This window comes from Podarcis tiliguerta, assembly GCF_965153285.1.
Source record: "Podarcis tiliguerta genome assembly, chromosome: 14".
Lineage (NCBI taxonomy): Eukaryota > Metazoa > Chordata > Lepidosauria > Squamata > Lacertidae > Podarcis > Podarcis tiliguerta.
The window spans coordinates 1,503,210-1,529,448 of NC_139547.1; the positions used below are offsets into that span (position 1 = coordinate 1,503,210).

Consider the following 26,239-nt stretch of genomic DNA (forward strand, 5'->3'; position numbering starts at 1 on the left):
TGCCTGGCCTTCTATAATTGCTGCCTGAGTCTGGATTCCTCAGTCTGAGGAACTTCCTAGATGGGGTAGGTGCTTTGGAGACTTCTGTGCCTCACTTTGCCTGCGCTACTACCTTTTGAAATGTGACCATCTGCCTGACTTTGACTACAACTCACAATGACGATATTACTGTGTTCCAAAGTAGCATGTGCATTAACTCTTGGTCAACCTTTCTTTCCCTTTGCCCCCATCTGCAGTTGCCTTTAGGGAAAATTCCCAAACAGTTTAAAAGGTCTTCATTTCACCAGCCAGTTCTAAGATAATTGACATGACACAGCTCAAAATCATCTCACAAATGATGTCACAACTTGTGAGTCTGAAATTTAGGATTGAAAACAAAACTGGACATTTCATTGATGTGACTTGTCATAAGTAATTTATCAAATGGTAAGAATACATGACAAGAGACAGCATTGATAGGATAATATCAGGGCTGGCCTGGGGGAGCAACTGGACCCAAATCCAGACTAGATTCTCGACACCCAGGGTCCCTAAGGTCAGCTGCTGGAGGCTGGAGACTTGGGTTGCAGCCTGAATTAGAGCATGCTAAAGCTGCTAGTTTCGGGGGCAAATTCGGACACGTAGGTCATCACGACAGTTCCCATAACACATTGGTGAGCAGCAGACATTGCCATGCCCCCAAGGAGAGTCAAAAAAATGTGATGCAATCACACAGCAGCACATAGCATAACTGCATTTTATTAAGATCAGCTCACAGTCACAAAAGAAGACCCAGGTAACTACCAACCGGTGAGCTTGATATTGATACCAGGAAAGTCATAGAACAGATAATTCAACAGTCAGTCTTTGAACACTTAGAAAAGGATGCTGTGATTACTGATGTCCAGCATGGGCTTCTCAAAAGCAAGTCATGCCAGACAAATCTCATTTCTTTTTTTCTTTTTCTTTTTTTTGAAAGCAGCCCTGTTTAGGGAAGCTTTTAATGTTTGATGGATTACTGTATTTTAGTATTTTGTTGGAAGCTGCCCAGAGTGGCTTGGGAAGCCCAGCCCGATTGGCGGGGTATAAATAATTTATTATTATTATTATTATTATTATTATTATTATTATTATTATTATTAAATTACAGGCTTGGTGGATCAGGGGAATGCTGTGGACATAGTGTATCTTGACTTCAGTAAGCCTTTTGACAAAGTCCCCCATGATATTCTTGTGGAGAAGCTTTATAAATAACTTGGCTGAAGGAAGTGGCTCATCCAATCTGCAGATGACATCAAACTGTAGAAGGCAGAATTAGAACTCAAAATGACTTCAACAGATTGGAGAACTGGACCCAAGCTAATGAAATGAATTTCAATGGGAACAATGGGAACTTAGGCAGGAAGAACCAGCTGCAAAAATATAAGCTGTAATGATCTCTGGCAGGCAAGCGAGCCACGATAAGAAGCAATGACTCTCCGGCAGTTTTATGTACATTTATTTACAACAAAACACATCCAGAGCATGGCTTCTCACCTGCTCGCATTGACGATAGTTGGCCAGTCTGAAATTTCGCTCCTCCCACAGCAGGAAGGACGCCAAACTCCCACCTTTCCCCTCTTGCCCTTCTGTTGCCCTCTGATCTTATCCAGGCTCCTAGAATGGGGACTGAAAGGCTGACCTTCCACCTCCCCCCTTTCACTTGACACAGTCTCAGACTTCTGCTTATCTGCTGATTGCCTAGCAATGCTCTAGCTGACTTCCAACTCTTCCTCTTCTCGAGAGCTAACAGTGTCTTCCTCTGGAAGGGGGGTCGAACTGCCCATCTTGAGTTTGACAGTCAGCTCTCATCTGCAGAGTCGGTCCCTCTTTCACTTAGTTCAGTTTCTGAATCTGACTCTTTCCTTGCGCTCTTGTGAGCCACATTCCTAACATAAGATGGGGGACACCTGGCTTACTAGTAGTACATGTGAAAAGGATCTAGGGAAGACCACAGGCTTAACATGAGTCAGCAGTGTGATGTAGCAGCAGAAAAAGCTACGGATATTACCAGAAGTAAAGTGTCCAGATCAAAGGAAGTAATAGTACCACTCTATTCTGCTTTGGTCAGACCACACCTGGAATCCTGTGTCCAGTTCTGGGCACCACAATTTAAGGAGGATGTTGACAAGCTGGAAAGTGCACAGAGCAAGGCGACCAAGAAGGCAACAACACTGCCAAAAATTTTGCAGAGCTGCTGCTAATGAAATCAAGAGTTGACAATCCTGGCGTAAGGCAGCTGCCAACATTTCAGTCATTAGCCATAGTGTGTGAGTGGTGATGCAGCAATTTGCCTGTGTCATTCCTGACCATATCCAGTGATTAATGTTGAGGCTATAAGCAACAGGGGAAATTTGTGCTTGTGAAGTGCCATCCAAAGCAGAAGTCTTCAAAGCAAGAGCAGAAATCCCCTCAAATCTCTCTGGTCCCGTTATTCTTTGACATAAATCTCTCAGCAGCTTTTAATCATGTGTCATCTGCAACCACATCCAGCTGTTTCATAACCAAATAACCCACAGCAACCAGACATAAAACTCTCTTTTAAACAAACAGTTTCACTAAATTTCCCAGCTATGGTTGTGACCCCCCCCCCCAAAAAAAGGGACAGAGCGCTTGTGTGTGGTGGCAGCACAAGAGCAGGAGGGGGGAATTGCAGAAGCTTCATAGCTTCATGTATCCATTTCATGTAGGCAGGTTCCAAAACAACCAGACAAATATCAAGCTGCAGGTACCATAAGGGCATTTCTTCTACAATTTTCAATAATGATGAGGCAGGTGGGTTTCATATGCATCACAGTGGTGACTAACGGTAGTTATAACCCTAGAGGTGCATTGCATGGATAAGATGGCACACCACCAGTGGTGAGGCAAAACCACACAAGACATTGAACCACTTGCCACTGGCTGCCTATCTATCCCATGTGAGTGTTTCTATACAGCTGGAAGGTTTGATTTGCACCACTGGAAAGTGGGTGTACCGGATTAGCCCCATCCACTCAGAATTTTAGCTGTATGTAAGAAGTCTGCAAGCAACAGGCACACATAGGAAGATGAAAACCTTTGATAAATTATGTCTCCTTTGTTAGAATGTAGAGATGTTATTCTTACTTGTCTTTTGTACTAAATCAATCTTCATTGGTAGGGTGCTGGAACGAACAAGTGGGCTGCAAGCCATTACTTAATTAAAGTTTTGAACTGCTGTAGATATATTATAAGCTGTTCAAAATAATGCAAATAGACTGACTGAAAAAAGTTAAGAACTTTGCTTCAGGATGAGAACAGAAATCATGCTCCGGCGGCGCAGCAGCAGCAGGAGGCCCCATTAGTTAAAGTGGTGCTTCAGGTTAAGAACAGTTTCAGGTTAAGAACGGACCTCCGGAATGAATTAAGTACTTAACCCAAAGTACCACTGTAAAAGGGGAAATTGTTTTGCCAAAAAATGCGTATTCAGCAAAATTGCATACAGCAGTGTGCATAACAGAAGAAACTCAAATTTGGAGGCTGATGAATTTTCATGAGGACATTGCAAACAGATATGGAAATGCAGACACTCAGACTGAAAATTTAGAAAGTGAGAAACTGAAACTGAAATTGACAGAGTTGACCATCCCTAGTTCCAACACTGGCAGAAATTACTTGGTCATCTGAAAAATAACTTAACTGCGAAAGAAAGAAAGAAAGAAAGAAAGAAAGAAAGAAAGAAAGAAACCCCACCCATGAGAATTTCACTAAATTATTTCCCTCCCCTTTAATAATTTTCAAATGTAGTTTCTTTTTTCATGAATTGATGGGGAGTGGTAAAAATATAGAAGAAAATTTCAGCACAGCACTGCTTTGTTCGTGTTATGCTGGATTTTCCTACCAGTTTACTTTTTATAAGCGCTTCTTATTATCATGCTAATTAAGAGAGAGAGAGAGGTGGCTAACAATGCTAATGAGTAAAAAAAGAACAGCCCTCGCTATGAGAGCAGAACAAGAAATTGGAACCCAGGATCCAACACTGGCAAAATGGTGACTTTGATCCATTGATGGGATTGCAGAAGAGCATTCTGAATTTTCAAACAGGTTCAGCACCCTGTGTATAAACAGAGTTGCTCTCAGAGTTTCTGTACTAAGTTATCCTTTTTCGCTTGCTAGGATTCTATCATTTTAGTTTCCAAAAGAAAAGCACAATCATTGTATATGCATAGAATCATTCAAAGGGATCCAAGGGTCATCAAGTCCGATCCCCCATTATGCAGGAATCACAACTATGAATCCCTGGCAGATGGCCATCCAACCTCTGCTTAAAAACATCTAAAGAAGGAGAGTCCACCACATTCTGAAGCAGTCTGTTCCACTGTCGAACACCTCTTCAAATCAGAAAGTTCTTCTTTGTCATTTGAATTCATTGGTTTGGGGCCTACGGCCTGGTACAGCAGTAAACAAGCTTACTCAATCTCCCATGTGACAACCCTTCAGGTACTTGAATATAGCTCTCCTACCACCTCCCTATCTCCTCTTCTCCATTCCCAGCTCTCTCAGCCGTCCCTTCTAAGGCTTGGTTTCCAGACCTTTTATCACCTTGATCACACACAAGTATCACCGCCAAGTGTTTGAGTTTCTTTGGGAATGAGTTAGCATAATTTATCCTGAAGGGTAGTAATGAAATTACATACACCGGGGAAGAAGAAGAAAAACTTTATTCAACTGAATCTGCCAAAAAAGATTGAAGTTTACACATGGAATTGCATAAAATATTCTACAGTTTCAATTTTTATGATTTATTTATTTTATTTCTACACTGCCCATCCTCTCTGTGGCACCTAGGACAGTGTACAGGTAAGCAAAAAATTCAAACAAAAATAAAATATTAAAAGCATTGTACGATATAATAGCACTATGCATTGACTCTTATCTGAATAATGAGGTGGATTGGAGTACTACCAACTCAGATTGCACCACTAACAAGGCATGTCAAGGTGGATCAGAGATTCACCCATCTTCTAACTAGCTCAGTTTTTCCATAAAGCTAAATGCACGACCAACATCCTCACCTTTCTCTTTATTTCTCTGAGAACCAGAACCAGACTGACTGAACAAACACTCAGGGTTCAAGGGGGAAGAAGGCAGCGAGGCGAAGGGAGATGGTGGAGAGACAGGAGGTCATCTTTCATTTTGACAGACAGGTCTAACCTTTAATTACAGCAATTTATTTCCCCTATACACACCAATCAGTGATTTGGGAAGAGAAAGGAGAGATGTTGAAGGAAATACATGGATCATCCTTAACCTCTGAGTTTTGGCTGTGACAGAAGGGCATTAGCAAAGGAGTTGGACAAACAGGGCCCCCAGAACGCTCTGTCAGAGCAACACTATATCTCTAGGCAGCCTTGCTCAGCCAAAGGGCTCTGGGCTGGGTGAGTTTCGTCCTCTCCAAAATTACTGTGGTTCAGGGCCAGCTCTACCATGAGGCAGTATGAGCCAGCTGCCTCTGGTGACAAATCCTGAAGGACAGAAAGGGGCTAGAAAGGCATGCCTTGTGGTGTGTCCTGCAACCCTGAGGCCCGCTTCCCGCCCTAGCATGGCCAGCGCACCAGTGAGAAGGTGTGGGGTGACCCGCCTTAGGCAGCATGCGCCACACGGGGCAAGAGATCTTGATCCGGATTCACCTTCAGGTAAACCAAAGACATAGATGAAAGCCAAAGCCAGGGAGAGCCGTGGCAACACCTGACAGAACGGCCCCTTTTCACCAAGACTCTCTGCGGAAGAGGGGCCCTCCCACAGAGAGGCTGCATTGCCACTGGCCTTCATGGGCCCGGATCTGGGGAAGGCAGGGGTGGCAAAGGTTGCTGGGCCAGCAACAATCCATCCCACACATTTCGAAGAGTTAACTCTTCCAGTTTGTGCTTCTGTTTGAACAGAGCTCATGGTCAAGATAAAAAATGTGCCTGGATTTAGGCTAGGCCTGAAGTTGAGCTCACAACCTCACCATAGACTGACCTTCCTTGGGAATCTGCACTTTGTGTATCCTAGGCCTCCTGTCTTTAACCCAGGCAAAGAAACAAATTCTGCATTTGTTTGTTTGTTTGTTGCGTTTATATCCCACCTCCTTTTCCAAGGTGTCACACATGGTTCTCCCCCCTCTTCATTTAATCCCCACAACAACCCTGTGAGGTAGGTTAGGCTAAGAAATGGTGACTGGCCCAGGGAGCTTCATGGCTGAGTGGAGGCTAGAACCCCAGACTCCCAGGTTCGAGTCTCTAACCACCACAGCATGCAATCACTGTTGAAATCAGTGATTCAAAAGAGCATTGTCCCACAACCCAGGAAACAGCCACACCAATTCTAGGGGGTGGAAGTGTTGTCAGCCCCTTCAATATTAGCAGGGGGCTCCAACCCCCCCCCCAATATTATTGGGGCAGAGGAGGCCAAACTGCTGAGCTGAGTGCAGTGCAGAATCAGAGGCAGGCTCCTCCTGAGCGCTAGAGAGAAGCCATTACCATTGAAGCTACATGGTACTGGGCAAAGCAGCTTCCCGATGCCACGCATCCTCCCGACGTCACACGCACAATGCGCCTCTGCCCCCCTCCCCAATCTTTGGCACAATGCACTGCCTCTGCCAGGAAGCATAGCCCGTAATCCAGCTACAGCAGAGAACCCGAAAGGAAGGGTGGGTGTCCTGATGCTAAGAGCCAAAAGGTCACACAGTTACTCAGCAAATAATGAGCCAGGTCCATTTCCTGATGGCTTCCTGGTGGAGATGCAGAATAATTCCACTGGCACACTTGTCTCTCCCAGGCGGAGCTGCGCACACTCAGAAGAACAACTTGCCAAAAGAGTGCTCCACATAGGAATGAGCCAAAATCATTCTATAGCCAACGTGCTGAGGAGGGGGGGGGTTGAGGTTTTTTAATAGAAATGGTAGGCCAGAGTTTCACAAGAACATCTAATTAACATGTATTGTGAGGCTTGAAAGCCATTTGTGTGTCTCATTACGTCCCATGGCAAAAAAAAGCATTTCCAGGTTGATAGAGGGGAAAATCACAAACACCATCTTTTTAAAGAGCTGTTTGAATAAGATGCATATCGTTTCCACGATGGGGGAAAGAGTTGGTCAATTATTTTGGCATTTTTGCAAAAATGTGCCTTGCTTTCAGCAGGGCTTGGGGAAAATATTTTAAATTCCTGGGGGTTGGTACAAAATTTCAAGGTGTCATTTGTGCACAGGGATAGACAACTGTTTCAGATTCTGGGGAAATCATTTGCCTGCGTACCTGGGCACCTCAGCACCTGAAACGCCCCAGCCTTCCTTTTAATATTATAAGACTCTAGGAAAGGAGGGAAATTTCATTTGATCTAAAGTGAGCTGTCTTGAAGGTGTGTTAGGGATGATATTTCTAAAAATATACAGTAAAGTACTGCCACAGAACATATGTAACTAATGCAACTTGTATGATGTTGACTTAATAGGAAATACTAATAACAACAGTAAAAAAACCCACACACCACAGCCTTAAACATTGCTCTATTTTAGGACATCATAACATGCAAGTACCATATTTTTCGCCCTATAGGACACACTTTTTCCCCTCCAAAAATGAAGGGGAAATGTGTGTGCATCCTATGGGGTGAATGCAGGCTTTCGCTGAAGCCTGGAGAGCGAGAGGGGTCGGTGCGCACCGGCCCCTCTTGCTCTCCAAGCTTCAGGAAGCTATCCGCAAGCCTTGCAAGCCCAGCGGAAGGTCCCGCAGGCTTGCAAGGCTTGAGGGCAGCAGCCTGCAGCTCACAAGCTCGGGGGACAGCAGGGAGGCGCAGCGCTGCCACCCTGCTATTCCCCGACCTGGTCTGGAGGCTGGCGGGGGGGGGGAGAGAGAAGCAAGCTTGCTTCTTCCCCCCCCCCCAGCCCCACAAGCTTGGGGGATAGCGGGGAGGTGGAGCACCACCACCCCGCTATTCCCGGACCTGATCTGGAGGCTGGCGGGCGGGAGAAGCAAGCTTGCTTCTCCCCATCGCCAGCCCCACAAGCTTGGTGGATAGCGGGGAGGCAGAGCACTGCCACCCCGCTATTCCCGGACCTGATCGGGAGGCTGGCGGACCCATCGCCAGCCCCACAAGCTTGGAGGACAGCGGGGCAAGCCGCTGCCCCACGGAGGCTAGAGAGGCTGTCCCTGAAGGCAGAAGAGGGAGATGGAGCGCTCCGTCTCCCTCTTCTAGCTTGGGGATGGCTGCACAAACCTGGGGGGAGATAAAAAAAATTCCCTTGATTTCCCCCCCAAAAAACTAGGTGCGTCCTATGGGCCGGTGCGTCCTATAGGGCGAAAAATACGGTAGATATTTCACAGTTATTGAGATTTCACAAGTTTTTATGGCATTTGATTTATCTTGTAAATTTGGCACTGAGAAGATCTGGAGATCAAAGCCAACAACTTCCTCACCTTCTGCTTTGCACATTTTTCACACCTGTTCACAACCATTGTTCTCTTTTGCTGCTGCTTAAGTGCCATTGGCACGATCACCTGACAGCGCCCTCTAGCCAATCAGATCTGACTATGTGACAACATCACTCAGAGTGAAGAGTTTGGGATAAGGTGAATTGAAGGACCACCATCCCGTGTGGACTTGCCTACACACTGCATGCATCAGCAGATGCCTTGCTCCACATCCGGCTGTCTTCAGGAGCCCAGCTAGCAATGACAAAAGAACCAGGACTTCTCAAGTTTGACACCAAGGCTGTGGAATTCCCTGCCCCAACAGGGATGTTTCTGTGATGTTTTCTCAGGAAATTGCAGTGATTTTTTTTAACTCTGTGAAGTGAAGTTTTTATTTACTTTTTATTTATGTTTTCTGCTGGCTCTGGTTTGTGTGTATGTACATATTTTGATGTGTTTTGCATACACTCTCAATTTGTGTAGCTTTTTCTTCTCCCACAGATATCCCACAAGCACCCCAAAGTTGACGGGCATTGCTATTCAGATGATGCACTGAATCTTGTGACTGATTATGTGGAGCAGAGGTTACCTGCCCCCCTCCCCAATATTTTTTCAAGTTGGCACCCATGCCTGCAAAGCAGCAGAGGTTTAGAACCAGGGTTTTCCTTCTTCTAGATGGGCTACCTTCCCAGGTTGACGAGCCCCATCTTCCCCTCACTTCCCTCCACAGCACGGGCAGAAACGGCCTTCTTGACTGTCTGACCCATTCTTGGTCTTACCTGCTCCATCCGCTGGAGCCTGTCTTTGCAAGCAGGGGAAGACCGTAACTCACTAAGGGTTTGAGACCCATCAGCCACCCTACCCTCACCTCACCTACTGTAGCTGGTCAGTGGAAGCCATTTCCTGGGGTGTGGCTGCTGTCACATGATGACAGCTCCTAGGAGCCACAGGTGAGAGCTAAATGCTCAGGTGGCACCACCAGGAAAGGACTTTGGGGCAGAGGTCCAGAGCTGCACTCAGCAAAATGAGCAGCAGGGCCCCAAATGCAGCAGGGATCGTTTGCCCCATTTTGAAACCAATTAAAGAGGAGGGCATAATCATATTTGAAGTAAACAAAGTTAAACACATTAGCACTTAAATCCCTGCCCCTCTGTGACCATTAAGAGCATTAAGTGCAGAGTCTTAAGTGATCCCTGCACATTGCTGGTGGGTGTCTTTCCATGTTGTGGCAGCTCCACAGCCTGCTGCCACCAGGCACCGAGATTTTTCCCCTAACTCTGCTCCAGCTGGCTAGTTGTGTGTGACTGGCTGACTGGGTTGGTGTGAAAGATCCAGTTTCACCGAGTGCAGATTGGCTGGGTGGCCTCGACAACGAGGATGTGCTCCCTCTTGTCCTCATCACCCCTCAGGCACACACACAACTTGCAAAGACTGCTAACCTAGGGCAGAGGTGACTTGGATGGCTTTAAAAGAGGATTGGGCAAATTCAAGGAGGAGGAGGAGGAGGTGGCTACTGATGCTTATGAGCCATGATAGTTATGCTATAGCAGATATAGTCATGGTTGGCCACTGTGAGAACAGGATGCTGGACTAGATAGGTTTGATCCAGCAGGCTCTTCTTATGTTCTCATTTCCACATCCATTCACTAAAGGGTACCAACAATATCTGCTCTGCTGTGAAGGGACAGCTCCCTCAGGCCTCCTCTTCCTCCCCTGTCCCCTGGAGGCAGCCATTTCATCGGAGTGCCTCAGTGGGAGATATGGCAAGAAGGGTTCACGCCACCAGCTTTGCTGAAAGACCAGCTGCATCAGGCATCACCTATTTCTGAACTGTGCCAGCTGCTCATTATAAGAAGAACTGAGGTGTCCCCCTCCCTCTTCTCTGCCTGTCCCTTTCCCCTTGTGTGTTGGGGGGGGGGTGTTTTATTGGACTGTAAGCCTGCAGGCAGGGACTGTCTTGCTATAGTTGGTTGTATGAAAGCTGCTCTGAGATCCCTTTGGGCCGAAGAGCGGGATAGAAACGCTCTAAATAAATAAAATCAATAAATTGAATCCCCAACAGGAGAGGCATGTTTTGTGGGTAGGATGGGAGACACAAATGTTCACAAAATGCACTCTCGCCTTCCATTCAAGCAATGCCTTAGCTCTTCTGCGACTTTTATCATAGGTATGTTTACTTTCTTTTCTTTTTTAAAGCAAAGCAGATTCTGCTCCCCTCTCCCGCCCCCGCCCCTATTTCAGAGACAATAAAGCAGAGCCTGTTTTCACATTCTGCCTGCTCTGGGGCCAGAGAGCTAAATGGACTGGGGAAAGTCTAAAGCATGTGGCAGCCGGTTTCCAGTGTGAAAACATTCCATGCTGCACCTCCTCCTCTGGCAATTCATTTCCAGGTAAGAGCACAGCCCTCGCTTTAACGGATAATAAGGGGAACTGGCAGCCCAACTCTGCTCTGCCGTTCTGGATTTGAGCTTTATATGGTTTTCTCAAGACCACATGTGTGCTCTGCGGTGACAGAAATACTTTCCATATGAGCAGCCACAGTCTCTCTCTAGCCAGGGCAAGGTAAGTCGGGGGGGGGGGCTCCAGCTAAGTCATAGAGCACATGCTTCTCATGCAAAACCCCCGGTATCTCCAGGGTGAGGGCTGAGAAAGACACACACACCCTGGAACCCTGGAAAGATGCTGCAGTCAGTGTATGCAATAATGAGGCACCTGGATCAATGACCTGACACTGATAAAGGCTGCTTCCCATGTTCTTATGTCAGTCATATTTCACTGTTTTTCACCCATGGCTGTTACGGTATAAATCACATAGTGCTCTTGTGGGATAAATCCACAGCTCAGTGGTAGAGCATCTGCTTTGCATGCAGAAGGTTCCAGATTCATTCCTCAGTATTTCTGAGAGAGACCCCATGTGAAATCCTGGAGAGCCACTTTTGATCAATGTGGACTATAATGAGGTAGACAAGAGAGCCACTTGATTCAGCATCAGGCAGCTTCCTTTGTTCCAAGTCCATCTACAAATTCAGTAAGAAAAAAACCAGTGCAATAAGTTTAAAGCTCTTTAAGAGCAATCCTGGGGCAATGGGTAACCTCCTGGCATCATGAACTTCTATGTACTCGAAATTAGTTCAGACTCTGCTCCCAGGCGACCTATGCATTTATATTTAATTACTGGTACATCAGCCAAGGCAATTGCCAACCCAGAAGGACTTCCAAATAAAGCTCTGGTTTCAGAAATTGCTGGACTGATTCATCCTGCATCTCCTCCACAGGCACACAGTATATGGCTAGGAGTGAAAGTGATCTTCAGCCTCAAGCCAGCTGCCGGAGGCACAGATGTAAGCTCAGCTCACTCCAGCAGCAGTGAAAGTAGCTGAGAGGAGCCTATAAAGCTGCTGGAAATGTCTGACAAGACTAACAAAAGGCAGAGCTTGAAAACAGAGTCTCTGTTCCTCCCAAGACTGACACTTTTTCACTAGTTTTTCTGCACACAAGACGACTTCTGTCCACTGGTCATTATAAGCAGACATAAATGTGTACTTTAATTGGACAACTACAACCAGCATTTTCATGGTAGTACTTAGAATAATCGAACCATTTTTTGTGGCGTGTGGTTTTCCAAATCCATGTACTAGATCTCTGAGATTTTTCATTTAAGTACGAGAACATTTGACATGGAAAGCTTGGATATTAAACACAAAGAAGGACGCCCCAATGATTTCAAATCATGTTGTCTTAAATTAAATAAATCACAGCATGTCTACTCAAAAGTAAGTCCTGCTGAGTACAAGAGAACTTACTTCCAGGTATGTAGGGATTACAACTTCCATAAGAAACCGTAACAATCAACAACAGTAACAGTAACTATCAAAAGTAACAAGAATCCAACTTCAGATATTCATTTCAATATGAATGTAACCAAACACATTCTATATAAAACCACAAACATGCATTCCAAAACACAGGCAGCTTTCACAATTCCTTTGCTAGTGAATCCAAGACTTCTCAAAACATGTGGCAAGGACATGCTCATAACTAGAAGGGTTGGGGTATTTCCCCAAAACAAGCTAACAAAAAGTAGTCATCAGCAACTTCCATCACACACACTTCTTCCTACAGAACCCTTTAAGTGCACAACTTTCACAGAGTGTTGCAAACTGTCCAGCATTTAAAGTTATTCCTACTGTTCTGCAAAGCAGAAAACACAACACACCTCTTCCTCAAACAAAGCAAGGTGAACTAACTTTTTGGCAGCTGGCCCTGTCCCTTCCTTTGCACTGATGGCATGTAGCACAGCCACCATGCAAAGCAACCTGCTGTCTTTTTGACGGGACAAGGTGGGACAGAAGAAGGACCCTGAGAACAGAGATGATTTCTAACAAAGTGTTACACTCAGCTTACCTCTTCTTCAGGTCTCGCTAGCCTCACAGCTTGAAAGTGAAGCAATGTCAATAGCAGGTAGCTGGAAAACATGATAACCGAACCTGACAAGTCTCACAGGGTTGGGATCCCTTTTCATCAAGCACTAACAGCTAACAGATGGACTGGTCTCTCCAAAGTTTATCCTGGTCCTGCGCTGTTGCTCAGTGCATGTCTCTCTCTGCTGCCTCACTCACTCTGCTCACTACCGGGAGCTTCTGAGCTCAGCCACTCTGCTCTGAAGACAAGTGGTAAGCTGATCTTTTCATGTAATGACTTCTCTCTGCTTGGGGAGGGGGCTCATAGCGGCAGTGAGCTAAGGAAAGGGGTTGGGTTGTGGGTGTGTGAGTGAGTGAGTGTGTGTGCGTGCGTGCGTGCGTGTGTGTGCGCGCAAACACACACACACTTAGTATTAAGAAGGGGAGGCACCAGGAAATGGGCAACAACAAGTCTGGCATCTGCTCCGATTTATAAAACTTTTAAGAAGCTACAGTAACTCCCCCACCCCTGCAAAAGGAATCTCACCAGTGCCTTATTAAGTTAGGCAGGCATGACTGGAGGATTGGAGGCTGAAGGTGCCTCTGGACAATTAAACAGTGAAAGCTTTTCAAGCAGCTGCCACTGCTCCAATTCCTTGCTATCTCCCCTCCCCAACATTTCTAGGAAATAATCAAGTATAACTTATTGGGAGGAAATGCAGAAAACCCCAGTTTACAAATACCCTGAAAACCTAACATTTCTCTACAGTAATACTAAATGCTGCAAGATATATACCTGCGTCAACGTTTATGCATCTCAAGCAGACAGCTTAGGAGAGTCATCAGTTAGCAGCTCCTGTGCAATATCCTGCCCAGCTTCCACTTGTCCCAACTGCCAACTCCATAATAAATATAATAAAAAGACAGGAGTGGAATTGGAACTTGGCAGTAATGAACTTGGGCAGGGTGGGGAACAGGCTGAGGCCTACCACATCCACTCCCTTCTTGAACTGGCCCAAGCCAGCCACTGACCAAGGCTGGGGAGCAGTTCTGCAACAGCCCCATAAGCCCCATATTCCCAGTTGCTTGTTGGTAACATTAGCACATACTCTACACAGGGGCTAAGAAAGCCAGTAGGGTCAATGTCAGCACCTATAAGTTGTGGGGATCTCAGCATCTGATGGGGCCACCAACCCCAAGTGCCCAGCTCCCATAGAATCATAGAGTTGGAAGAGACCACAAGGGCCATCGAGTCCAACCCCCTGCCAAGCAGGAAACACCATCAGAGCACTCCTGACATATGGTTGTCAAGCCTCTGCTTAAAGACCTCCAAAGAAGGAGACTCCACCACACTCCTTGGCAGCAAATTCCACTGTCGAACAGCTCTTACTGTCAGGAAGTTCTTCCTAATGTTTAGGTGGAATCTTCTTGCTTGTAGTTTGGATCCATTGCTCCGTGTCCGCTTCTCTGGAGCAGCAGAAAACAACCTTTCTCCCTCCTCTATGTGACATCCTTTTATATATTTGAACATGGCTATCATATCACCCCTTAACCTCCTCTTCTCCAGGCTAAACATGCCCAGCTCCCTTAGCCATTCCTCATAAGGCATCGTTTCCAGGCCTTTGACCATTTTGGTTGCCCTCCTCTGGACACGTTCCAGTTTGTCAGTGTCCTTCTTGAATTGTGATGCCCAGAACTGGACACAGTACTCCAGTTGAGGTCTGACCAGAGCAGAATACAGTGGCACTATTACTTCCCTTGATCTAGATGCTATACTCCTATTGATGCAGCCCAGAATTGCATTGGCTTATCGATGGTACTTAACACCAGTGAAATTAGCTAAGATGTACAAGGGATGTAACAAATGTTGGAAATGTAAAGATAAAGAAGGTGCATTTTACCATATGTGGTGGGAATGTAAGAAAATAAAAAATTACTGGGAAATGATATACAATGAATTGAAAAAAATGTTTAAATATACATTTGTTAAGAAGCCAGAAGCATTCCTGCTAGGTATAGTAAGAAATGAGATAAACAAGAAAGATAGGAAACTATTTTTGTAGGCAGTAACAGCAGCGAGAATATTGTTAGCCCAGAAATGGAAACAAGAAGAACTACCAACACTGGAAGAATGGAGAATGAAAATGATGGACTTTGCAGAACTGGATAGAATGACAGGAAGAGCTTATCAGACCTTGCAGGCCAGCGGCTGAAGAAGGAGCCAAAGGGTTTTCTTGTGTGGGTGATTCTTTGTGGCTGATTAGCTGCTCTCCCTGTACAAAGGTCAGAGGGGGCAGGGTTTCTGTTGAGGCAGGTGATTAGCTGTGGGAGGAGCTTATCAGACCTTGCAGGCCAGCGGCGCGCGCCTAGCGGCGCGCGCAGTTTGATCCATCTTTTAGATTTAGGGGAGCTAGTCTCAAACGTTTGTTGGGGGAGACCTAGGTTTTTTGGGGGGAGTTATTAGTCCTGTCTTCACACTTTTTATGATGCAGGACCGCTGTAGCCACCCCCAACGACACGTTCTCAAGATGGAGGGGGAGGAAACAGCTGCAGTCGCCTGCAGTTCCTGCGCAATGCTTGCCATCTTGCCAAAGGTTGCAGGCAGCTTTACATGCAGCAATTGCATGTTGATTGCCCTCCTAAAAGACAAAGTCCAGCAACTGGAGGAACGTGTAGCTACGCTCCAAAGAATTAGAGAGCTGGAGCTCTTCTTGGAAGCAACAGAGCACACCGTCTCCACCAAGGAGGAGACAGGGGACTCCCCTGAGAAGGAGGCTAGTTCACCAACACAGGAGCCCGATATGTGGAGAAACGTGACTCAAAGAAGTAGGAGGCCCAGGGTTCGCTCTGATTGTTTAGAAATACACAATCGCTTTGAGGTCCTCTCCCCTAGCATGGAAGACGAAGAGCAGACTCCATTTGAGGATCTCTCCCTCATTACAGTCGATCAGGTATATGAAGATGAACAGCAAAGTCAGTCCTCAGAGAATGTGCAGGCGACCTTGGAACGGACCACTCACGGAAGAACCCCGACCAAACCTAAGAGGAGGCGTGTAGTGGTGATAGGGGATTCCCTACTGAGGGGAACAGAAGCAGTGATCTGTGGGCCTGACAAGATGTCTCGGGAAGTGTGCTGTCTCCCCGGGGCTAAGATCCAAGATGTAACTGAACGACTGCCAGGAATCATAAAACCCACTGACAAATACCCCTTCCTCTTGGTTCATGTGGGAACCAATGACACTGCAAGCAATAGCCTCCAGAAGATCAAAAGAGACTACGAGGCTCTGGGCAGGAAATTGAAGCAATTAAATGCACAAATCGTCATCTCATCTGTCCTCCCAGTTGAACGACGTGGCCCAGGGAGAGAGGGGAAAATAGTGGAAGTAAACAGCTGGCTTCGCAAATGGTGTAAACAGGAACGGTTTGGATTCTTAGATCACGGACTGCAGTTTCTTGAAGATGGACTTCTGGCAAGCGATGGGCTGCACCTCACAACGGTTGGGAGGAATGTTTTTGCCAAAAAACTCAGAAACCTCATCAGGAGGGCTTTAAACTGACTAATGTGGGGGAGGGAGACAGTGCTCCTGAAGGTAGGAGTCTATCAATTGATGAAGATGATCATCCAAATGTCATAGACCAAATGGAGCAAACAGCAAGCAGACCTAGTGGTGGGAGGAAAGAATCCTTAAATAAGAGACACGGGGGAATGACTAATGGTCTTCAATGTCTGTACACTAATGCACAAAGCATGGGAAATAAACAAGATGAGCTTGAGCTCTTGGTACAGCAAACTAAATATGACATAATAGGCATCACTGAAACCTGGTGGGATAAGTCCCACGATTGGAATGTAAAAATGGAGGGATACAATCTATTTCAGAGAAACAGACCAGACAAGAAAGGAGGAGGAGTGGCGTTATATGTCAGGGATGTGTATACCAGTGAAGAGATCCAAGATTTAGAACCTCAAAGCCAAAGTGAGAGCATTTGGGTCAAAATTAAGGGAGAGAAGAATAACAGTGACCTCATTGTGGGAGTTTACTATAGATCCCCAAGCCAAACGGAGGACATAGATGATGCCTTCCTGGAACAGATGGCCAAGCCTGCAAAAGGAAGGGAGATAGTAGTAATGGGGGACTTCAATTACCCGGATATTTGTTGGATGTCAAACTCAGCCAAGAGCATAAGGTCAAACAGATTCCTCACTAGCCTTGCAGACAACTTCATTGTCCAGAAAGTGGGAGAAGCAACAAGAGGAACAGCCATTTTAGATCTGGTCCTAACCAATGTTGATGACCTGGTTAATGGGGTAGAAGTGGAAGGATCATTAGGCGCAAGTGATCATGCTCTTCTGAAGTTTACTATACAGCGGAAAGGAGCAGCCAAGCATACTAGGACTCAATTTCTTGACTTTAAGAAAGCCGACTTCATAAAACTTAGGGAAGTGCTGGGTGAGATCCCATGGACAGTAATACTAAAAGGAAAGGGAGTTCATGATGGCTGGGAGTTTGTTAAGAGGGAGATAGTAAAAGCACAACTTCAGGCAATACCAATGAGACGGAAACATGGAAGGTGCCTAAAGAAGCCAGGGTGGCTATCTAAAGAACTTCTAACTGAGTTAAGATTAAAAAAGGATGTGTACAAAAAATGGAAAAGGGGGGAAACCACCAAAGAGGAATTCAAACAAATAGCCAGCACGTGTAGACACAAAGTCAGAAAAGCTAAAGCACAGAATGAACTCAGGCTTGCTAGAGAGGTTAAAAGCAACAAAAAAGGCTTTTATGGGTATGTTCGTAGCAAAAGGAAGAACAAAGAAACAGTGGGGTCACTCAGAGGAGAAGATGGTGAAATGCAAACAGGGGACACAGAAAGGGCTGAACTCCTCAATGCCTTCTTTGCCTCAGTCTTCTCCGATAAAGAAAACAATGCCCGACCTGAAGAATTTGGAGCAAATGATTCAGCAGAGAAAACACAGCCCAGAATAACTAAGGAGATAGTACAAGAATACTTGGCTAGTTTAGATGTATTCAAGTCTCCAGGGCCAGATGAACTGCATCCAAGAGTATTAAAAGAACTGGCAGATGTGATCTCAGAACCACTGGCAATCATCTTTGAGAATTCCTGGAGAACAGGCGAAGTCCCGGCAGACTGGAGGAGGGCAAATGTTGTCCCTATTTTCAAAAAGGGGAAAAGAGAGGACCCAAATAATTACCGCCCAGTCAGTCTGACATCAATACCAGGGAAGATTCTGGAGCAGATCATTAAGCAAACAATCTGTGAGCACCTAGAAAGGAATGCTGTGATCACCAATAGTCAGCATGGATTTCTGAAAAATAAGTCATGTCAGACTAACCTGATCTCATTTTTTGACAGAATTACAAGCCTGGTAGATGAAGGGAACGCAGTGGATGTAGTCTACCTTGATTTCAGCAAGGCATTTGACAAGGTGCCCCATGGTATTCTTGTAAAGAAGCTGGTAAAATGCGGTCTTGACTATGCTACCACTCAGTGGATTTGTAACTGGCTGACTGACCGGACCCAAAGGGTGCTCATCAATGGTTCCTCTTCATCCTGGAGAAGAGTGACTAGTGGGGTGCCACAGGGTTCTGTCTTGGGCCCGGTCTTATTCAACATCTTTATCAACGACTTGGATGATGGACTCAAGGGCATCCTGATCAAATTTGCAGATGACACCAAACTGGGAGGGGTGGCTAACACCCCAGAGGACAGGATCACACTTCAAAACGACCTTGACAGATTAGAGAACTGGGCCAAAACAAACAAGATGAATTTTAACAGGGAGAAATGTAAAGTATTGCACTTGGGCAAAAAAAATGAGAGGCACAAATACAAGATGGGTGACACCTGGCTTGAGAGCAGTACATGTGAAAAGGATCTAGGAGTGTTGGTTGACCACAAACTTGACATGAGCCAACAGTGTGACGCGGCAGCTAAAAAAGCCAATGCAATTCTGGGCTGCATCAATAGGAGTATAGCATCTAGATCAAGGGAAGTTATAGTGCCACTGTATTCTGCTCTGGTCAGACCTCACCTGGAGTACTGTGTCCAGTTCTGGGCACCACAGTTCAAGAAGGACACTGACAAACTGGAACGTGTCCAGAGGAGGGCAACCAAAATGGTCAAAGGCCTGGAAACGATGCCTTATGAGGAACGGCTAAGGGAGCTGGGCATGTTTAGCCTGGAGAAGAGGAGGTTAAGGGGGGATATGATAGCCATGTTCAAATATATAAAAGGATGTCACATAGAGGAGGGAGAAAGGTTGTTTTCTGCTGCTCCAGAGAAGCGGACACGGAGCAATGGATCCAAACTACAAGAAAGAAGATTCCACCTAAACATTAGAAAGAACTTCCTGACAGTAAGAGCTGTTCGACAGTGGAATTTGCTGCCAAGGAGTGTGGTGGAGTCTCCTTCTTTGGACGTCTTTAAGCAGAGGCTTGACAGCCATATGTCAGGAGTGCTCTGATGGTGTTTCCTGCTTGGCAGGGGGTTGGACTCGATGACCCTTGTGGTCTCTTCCAACTCTATGATTCTATGATTCTATGATTCTATTCTAAGAACCCACTGACAAATACCCCTTCCTCTTGGTTCATGTGGGAACCAATGACACTGCAAGCAATAGCCTCCAGAAGATCAAAAGAGACTACGAGGCTCTGGGCAGGAAATTGAAGCAATTAAATGCACAAATCGTCATCTCATCTGTCCTCCCAGTTGAACGACGTGGCCCAGGGAGAGAGAGGAAAATAGTGGAAGTAAACAGCTGGCTTCGCAAATGGTGTAAACAGGAACGGTTTGGATTCTTAGATCACGGAGTGCAGTTTCTTGAGGATGGACTTCTGGCAAGCGATGGGCTGCACCTCACAACGGTTGGGAGGAATGTTTTTGCCAAAAAACTAAGAAACCTCATCAGGAGGGCTTTAAACTGACTAATGTGGGGGAGGGAGACAGTGCTCCTGAAGGTAGGAGTCTATTAATTGATGAAGATGATCATCCTAATGTCATAGACCAAATGGAGCAAACAGCAAGCAGACCTAGTGGTGGGAGGAGAAAATCCTTAAATAAGAGACACGGGGGAATGACTAATGGACTTCAATGTCTGTACACTAATGCACAAAGCATGGGAAATAAACAAGATGAGCTTGAGCTCTTGGTACAGCAAACTAAATATGATATAATAGGCATCACTGAAACCTGGTGGGATAAGTCCCACGATTGGAATGTAAAAATGGAGGGATACAATCTATTTCAGAGAAACAGACCAGATAAGAAAGGAGGAGAAGTGGCGTTATATGTCAGGGATGTGTATACCTGTGAAGAGATCCAAGATTTAGAACCTCAAAGCCAAAGTGAGAGCATTTGGGTCAAAATTAAGGGAGAGAAGAATAATAGTGACCTCATTGTGGGAGTTTACTATAGATCCCCAAGCCAAACGGAGGACATAGATGATGCCTTCCTGGAACAGATGGCCAAGCATGCAAAAGGAAGGGAGATAGTAGTAATGGGGGACTTCAATTACCCGGATATTTGTTGGATGTCAAACTCAGCCAAGAGCATAAGGTCAAACAGATTCCTCACTGGCCTTGCAGACAACTTCATTGTCCAGAAAGTGGGAGAAGCAACAAGAGGAACAGCCATTTTAGATCTGGTCCTAACCAATGTCGATGACCTGGTTAATGGGGTAGAAGTGGAAGGATCATTAGGCGCAAGTGATCATGCTCTTCTGAAGTTTACTATACAACGGAAAGGAGCAGCCAAGCATACTAGGACTCAATTTCTTGACTTTAAGAAAGCCGACTTCATAAAACTTAGGGAAGTGCTGGGTGAGATCCCATGGACAGTAATACTAAAAGGAAAGGGAGTTCATGATGGCTGGGAGTTTGTTAAGAGCGAGATAGTAAAAGCACAACTTCAGGCAATACCAATGAGACGGAAACATGGAAGGTGCCTAAAGAAGCCAGGGTGGCTATCTAAAGAACTTTTAACTGAGTTAAGATTAAAAAAGGATGTGTACAAAAAATGGAAAAGGGGGGAAACCACCAAAGAGGAATTCAAACAAATAGCCAGCACGTGTAGACACAAAGTCAGAAAAGCTAAAGCACAGAATGAACTCAGGCTTGCTAGAGAGGTTAAAAGCAACAAAAAAGGCTTCTATGGGTATGTTCGTAGCAAAAGGAAGAACAAAGAAACAGTGGGGTCACTCAGAGGAGAAGATGGTGAAATGCAAACAGGGGACACAGAAAGGGCTGAACTCCTCAATGCCTTCTTTGCCTCAGTCTTCTCCAATAAAGAAAACAATGCCCGACCTGAAGAATTTGGAGCAAATGATTCAGCAGAGGAAACACAGCCCAGAATAACTAAGGAGATAGTACAAGAATACTTGGCTAGTTTAGATGTATTCAAGTCTCCAGGGCCAGATGAACTGCATCCAAGAGTATTAAAAGAACTGGCAGATGTGATCTCAGAACCACTGGCAGTCATCTTTGAGAATTCCTGGAGAGCAGGCGAAGTCCCGGCAGACTGGAGGAGGGCAAATGTTGTCCCTATTTTCAAAAAGGGGAAAAGAGAGGACCCAAATAATTACCGCCCAGTCAGTCTGACATCAATACCAGGGAAGATTCTGGAGCAGATCATTAAGCAAACAATCTGTGAGCACCTAGAAAGGAATGCTGTGATCACCAATAGTCAGCATGGATTTCTGAAAAATAAGTCATGTCAAATTCAAATTCAAAACCTTTATTGCATTAGCAAACTGCCATAGCAAAATAAGACAATACAAAAAAGAAAAAGACAAACTAGAGACAAGCAACCCAGCAAAATTCAGGTGTTTTGGCTGGCGCAGTGACATTTAAGTTACCCGAAGGCAATAATGCAAAGATATAATAGCCAGCGCCCAAAAACTAGTATGCGGGTATATATAAAGCACAAAATGGCCCCAGAACAGACTCAGCATATTGAGTTAAAAGTAATAAAAAGATTAAAACAGGTCCAGGTCTAGGGCACGCTACCCTGTCAGAGTAGCCCTGAGTTTCAGAGCCTGCACTATGAATATTGCCACCCCACGTGAGATTTGGGGATTTGCGTCCACAAGAAGCGATTTCAAACAGTCTTCCTTAGATGTAATGGTGGACGGGATCAAAAGGAGGAGCTTAGATCTTATTGGCTCATAAATAGGGCAGTAGAAAAAGAAATGTATGAAGTCCTCTACTTCATTCATTGTGCATAGACATAGACGCTGGGTAATAGGGGTCTTAGAATAAATCCCCTGCAGGAAGGCCGTGGGTATAGAATGGAAGCGGGCCATAGTAAACGCTCTTCTCAAGTTGGGCTCCGTCAGGTCTATCAAGTAGTTGGCAAGTGATCTTACCACTTTCACTTTAGGGAGCCACATGGAGAGGCGAGCTGAGGTGGACTGTGCCCGGTCCATGGCCTCGTCTCTTGTAAGAATCCAGGCCCGGATTTTATGTTTGTCCCAAGAGGACAGCGAGTCAAGATTTGGAAGAGAGTAGCGTGCAGTAATAGTCACCATGGCCTTGGACCATTTATTGCTTTGAGAACACGTTAAAAAGGCTTGCCTGGCTAGTAGGGGACCTGGGGCATTGATTAATTTACAATAAAAGCTAATAATTCTAATGTGGGCTCTCGCAACAATGGAGGGGAGGCCCAGTTCTGTTCTTAACTGTGCTGCAACCGAGCCCTTGGGGAGACCCAGTATCTTCCGTGCAAAAGAGTTTTGTAGAATCTCCAGCCGTTGTAGTGTTTTTAAATTCCACCCCCAGATTTCAACCCCATACAATAACATCGGGAGGACTTTGCTGATAAATGCTTTTCTGATTGGTGGAACCAGCTGGCCGCCTTTTGCATAGTAGAATTTCTCCAAGGCTTTGATGGTTCTGCGGGCAGCCAGGATGGTTGTATTTAGGTGAGCTGACCAGCTAAGCCCATGCTGAAAAATGATACCCAAATACTTGAATGCTGAACAATGTTCAATAGAATGGCCCTCAAAATTCCAGAGTGACTTCCGAGTTTTCATGCCAAAAGTAAGAATTTTGGTTTTGGCGAAATTAATTTTAAGGGAGTTGGTATCACAATATGTCATGAGCCCTCTGAGCATGTTGTTTAAGCCCAGCTTGGTTAATGACAGTATCACCATGTCGTCCGCATAGAGTAATATGGGGATCTTGAGCTGTTGTAAGGAGGGGGCAGATTGATTTAGGGCCAATAAGTCATGTCAGACTAACCTGATCTCATTTTTTGACAGAATTACAAGCCTGGTAGATGAAGGGAACGCAGTGGATGTAGTCTACCTTGATTTCAGCAAGGCATTTGACAAGGTGCCCCATGATATTCTTGTAAAGAAGCTGGTAAAATGCGGTCTTGACTATGCTACCACTCAGTGGATTTGTAACTGGCTGACTGACCGGACCCAAAGGGTGCTCATCAATGGTTCCTCTTCATCCTGGAGAAGAGTGACTAGTGGGGTGCCACAGGGTTCTGTCTTGGGCCCGGTCTTATTCAACATCTTTATCAACGACTTGGATGATGGACTCAAGGGCATCCTGATCAAATTTGCAGATGACACCAAACTGGGAGGGGTGGCTAACACCCCAGAAGACAGAATCACACTTCAAAACGACCTTGACAGATTAGAGAACTGGGCCAAAACAAACAAGATGAATTTTAACAGGGAGAAATGTAAAGTATTGCACTTGGGCAAAAAAAATGAGAGGCGCAAATACAAGATGGGTGACACCTGGCTTGAGAGCAGTACATGTGAAAAGGATCTAGGAGTGTTGGTTGACCACAAACTTAACATGAGCCAACAGTGTGACGCAGCAGCTAAAAAAGCCAATGCAATTCTGGGCTGCATCAATAGGAGTATAGCATCTAGATCAAGGGAAGTTATAGTGCCACTGTATTCTGCTCTGGTCAGACCTCACCTGGAGTACTGTGTCCAGTTCTGGGCACCACAGTACAAGAAGGACACTGACAAACTAGAACGTGTACAGAGGAGGGCAACCAAAATGGTCAAAGGCCTGGAAACAATGCCTTATGAGGATCGGCTAAGGGAGCTGGGCATGTTTAGCCTGGAGAAGAGGAGGTTAAGGGGTGATATGATAGCCATGTTCAAATATATAAAAGGATGTCACATAGAGGAGGGAGAAAGGTTGTTTTCTGCTGCTCCAGAGAAGCGGACACGGAGCAATGGATACAAACTACAAGAAAGAAGATTCCACCTAAACATTAGGAAGAACTTCCTGACAGTAAGAGCTGTTCGACAGTGGAATTTGCTGCCAAGGAGTGTGGTGGAGTCTCCTTCTTTGGAGGTCTTTAAGCAGAGGCTTGACAACCATATGTCAGGAGTGCTCTGATGGTGTTTCCTGCTTGGCAGGGGGTTGGACTCGATGACCCTTGTGGTCTCTTCCAACTCCATGATTCTATGATTCTATGATTCTATGATTCTATGAATTAGGAATCGATGAGATCAGAGATTCACTGAAGAATGGGAATTTTTTTTAGAATATATGCATAACTTAAGTGAAAAACAAATAACGCTTGTAACGTTTAGCGAAGCTTTGTAAAAATTAAAATTAAAATTTTGGAGTGAAATTAGATTTAATTTAAGAAGTAGATAAGAACTAAGAAATGTGCGGAAAATTGATAAGGGAAGGAGTACCAGCCAAGTTGAGGGAAGTCAAAAAAATTAGAGAATGGTTTTAAAAATTGTTTGAATTGTATTAATTTGTCTTATTTGTAAACTGAATAAAAATTATATTAAAAAAAAAACAGAATTGCATTGGCTTTTTTAGCTGCCGCATCACACTGTTGGCTCATGTCAAGTTTGTGGTCAACCAAGACTCCTAGATCCTTTTCACATGTACTGCTCTCAAGCCAGGTGTCACCCGTCTTGTATTTGTGCCTCTCATTTTTTTTGCCCAAGTGCAATACTTTACATTTCTCCCTGTTAAAATTCATCTTGTTTGTTTTTGCCCAGTTCTCTAATCTGTCAAGGTCGTTTTGAAGTGTGATCCTGTCCTCTGGGGTGTTAGCCACCCATCCCAGTTTGGTGTCATCTGCAAATTTGATCAGGATGCCCTTGAGTCCATCATCCAAGTCGTTGATAAAGATGTTGAATAAGACCGGGCCCAAGGCAGAACCCTGTGGCACCCCACTAGTCACTCTTCTCCAGGATGAAGAGGAACCATTGATGAGCACCCTTTGGGTCCGGTCAGTCAGCCAGTTACAAATCCACTGAGTGGTAGCATAGTCAAGACCGCATTTTACCAGCTTCTTTACAAGAATATCATGGGGCACCTTGTCAAATGCCTTGCTGAAATCAAGGTAGGCTACATCCACTGCGTTCCCTTCATCTACCAGGCTTGTAATTCTGTCAAAAACCGTTTATTTATTGATATGGATTTCTCTCCACTCTTCACCATGCACTCTCAAGGTGGGTAACATATGGCTTAAAACAGCAAGCAAGCTACATAACACAGCACAATGCTGAACAACCAACTAGACTATACCAAGCAACAAGCAGCAACAACACTGGATTTGTACCCTGGTCTCCCAGGTCTACCCACTTTGCTGCACTGGCTGACTATTGTCTGATGTGTATTCAAACCATTGCTGATTTGTTCAATTGTGTTATAAAATTTCAATAATAATAGAAAAAGAACAGCCAGTTCCTCATCTTCCCCAGGGCCAATGGAACAGAAAAGACAACCAACTCCCTCACTACCACCCTTCTTCAGCTAGCTGTATGTGAGGTACCTCACGAGGAGGGGGCACTCAGACAGGGACCTGTAAAGCACAGAGCTGTGCTTGGAAAGAGTACAGCAAAATGACAACAAGGTGTGGCTTCCCTAGGGAGGGAGTTCCAAAGTCTGGGAGCATCCACCAAGAAGGCCCTCGCCCACATCCCCACCAAGCGTACCTGGAAGGGTGGAGGGCCTCCCCTGAAGAACTCAAACCCTGGCAGGTTCATAGGAAGGAACACGTCTTTCCAATAGCTTAGATCTAAGCCATGTAGGGCTTCACAGGTGAGAACTAGCACTTTGATTTGTGCCTGGAAACAGACTGGTAGCCCATGGAGCTGTTGTACCAAGGGAGTTGTCTTCTCCCTATAACCAGCCCTGGTTAACAACCTCACTGCAGCCCTTTGAGACAGCTGAAATTTCTGACCCCTTTTCAAAGGCAGCCCCATGTAGAGCATGCTACAGTAATCCAAACGGGATGTAACTAAAACGGGATGTTTTAATGTGCTTCATTTTTAGTATACGTGCTGCCAAATTTCCTTTAATTGTCTGCAGTACATTAGAGTGAACCTCTGAGGGCAGATGCCCAACCTTTGGTCTCTTGAGGTCTGTGGACACAGCATTACACTGTATGCAC

At 45.4% G+C, this 26,239-nt stretch overlaps 1 protein-coding gene across 1 annotated transcript in view; it reads right to left on the minus strand.

The window, feature by feature from the left end:
- Nucleotides 1-13,169, minus strand: part of THSD4 (thrombospondin type 1 domain containing 4) — a 121,729-nt gene extending 108,560 nt beyond the window's left edge. The window contains exon 1 of the mRNA XM_083412791.1: nucleotides 12,834-13,169. Within this exon, the coding sequence (XP_083268917.1) occupies nucleotides 12,834-12,905 (72 nt within the window). The 5' untranslated portion in view covers nucleotides 12,906-13,169. The remainder of the gene's footprint in view (nucleotides 1-12,833) is intronic.
- Nucleotides 13,170-26,239: the final 13,070 nt, after the last annotated feature.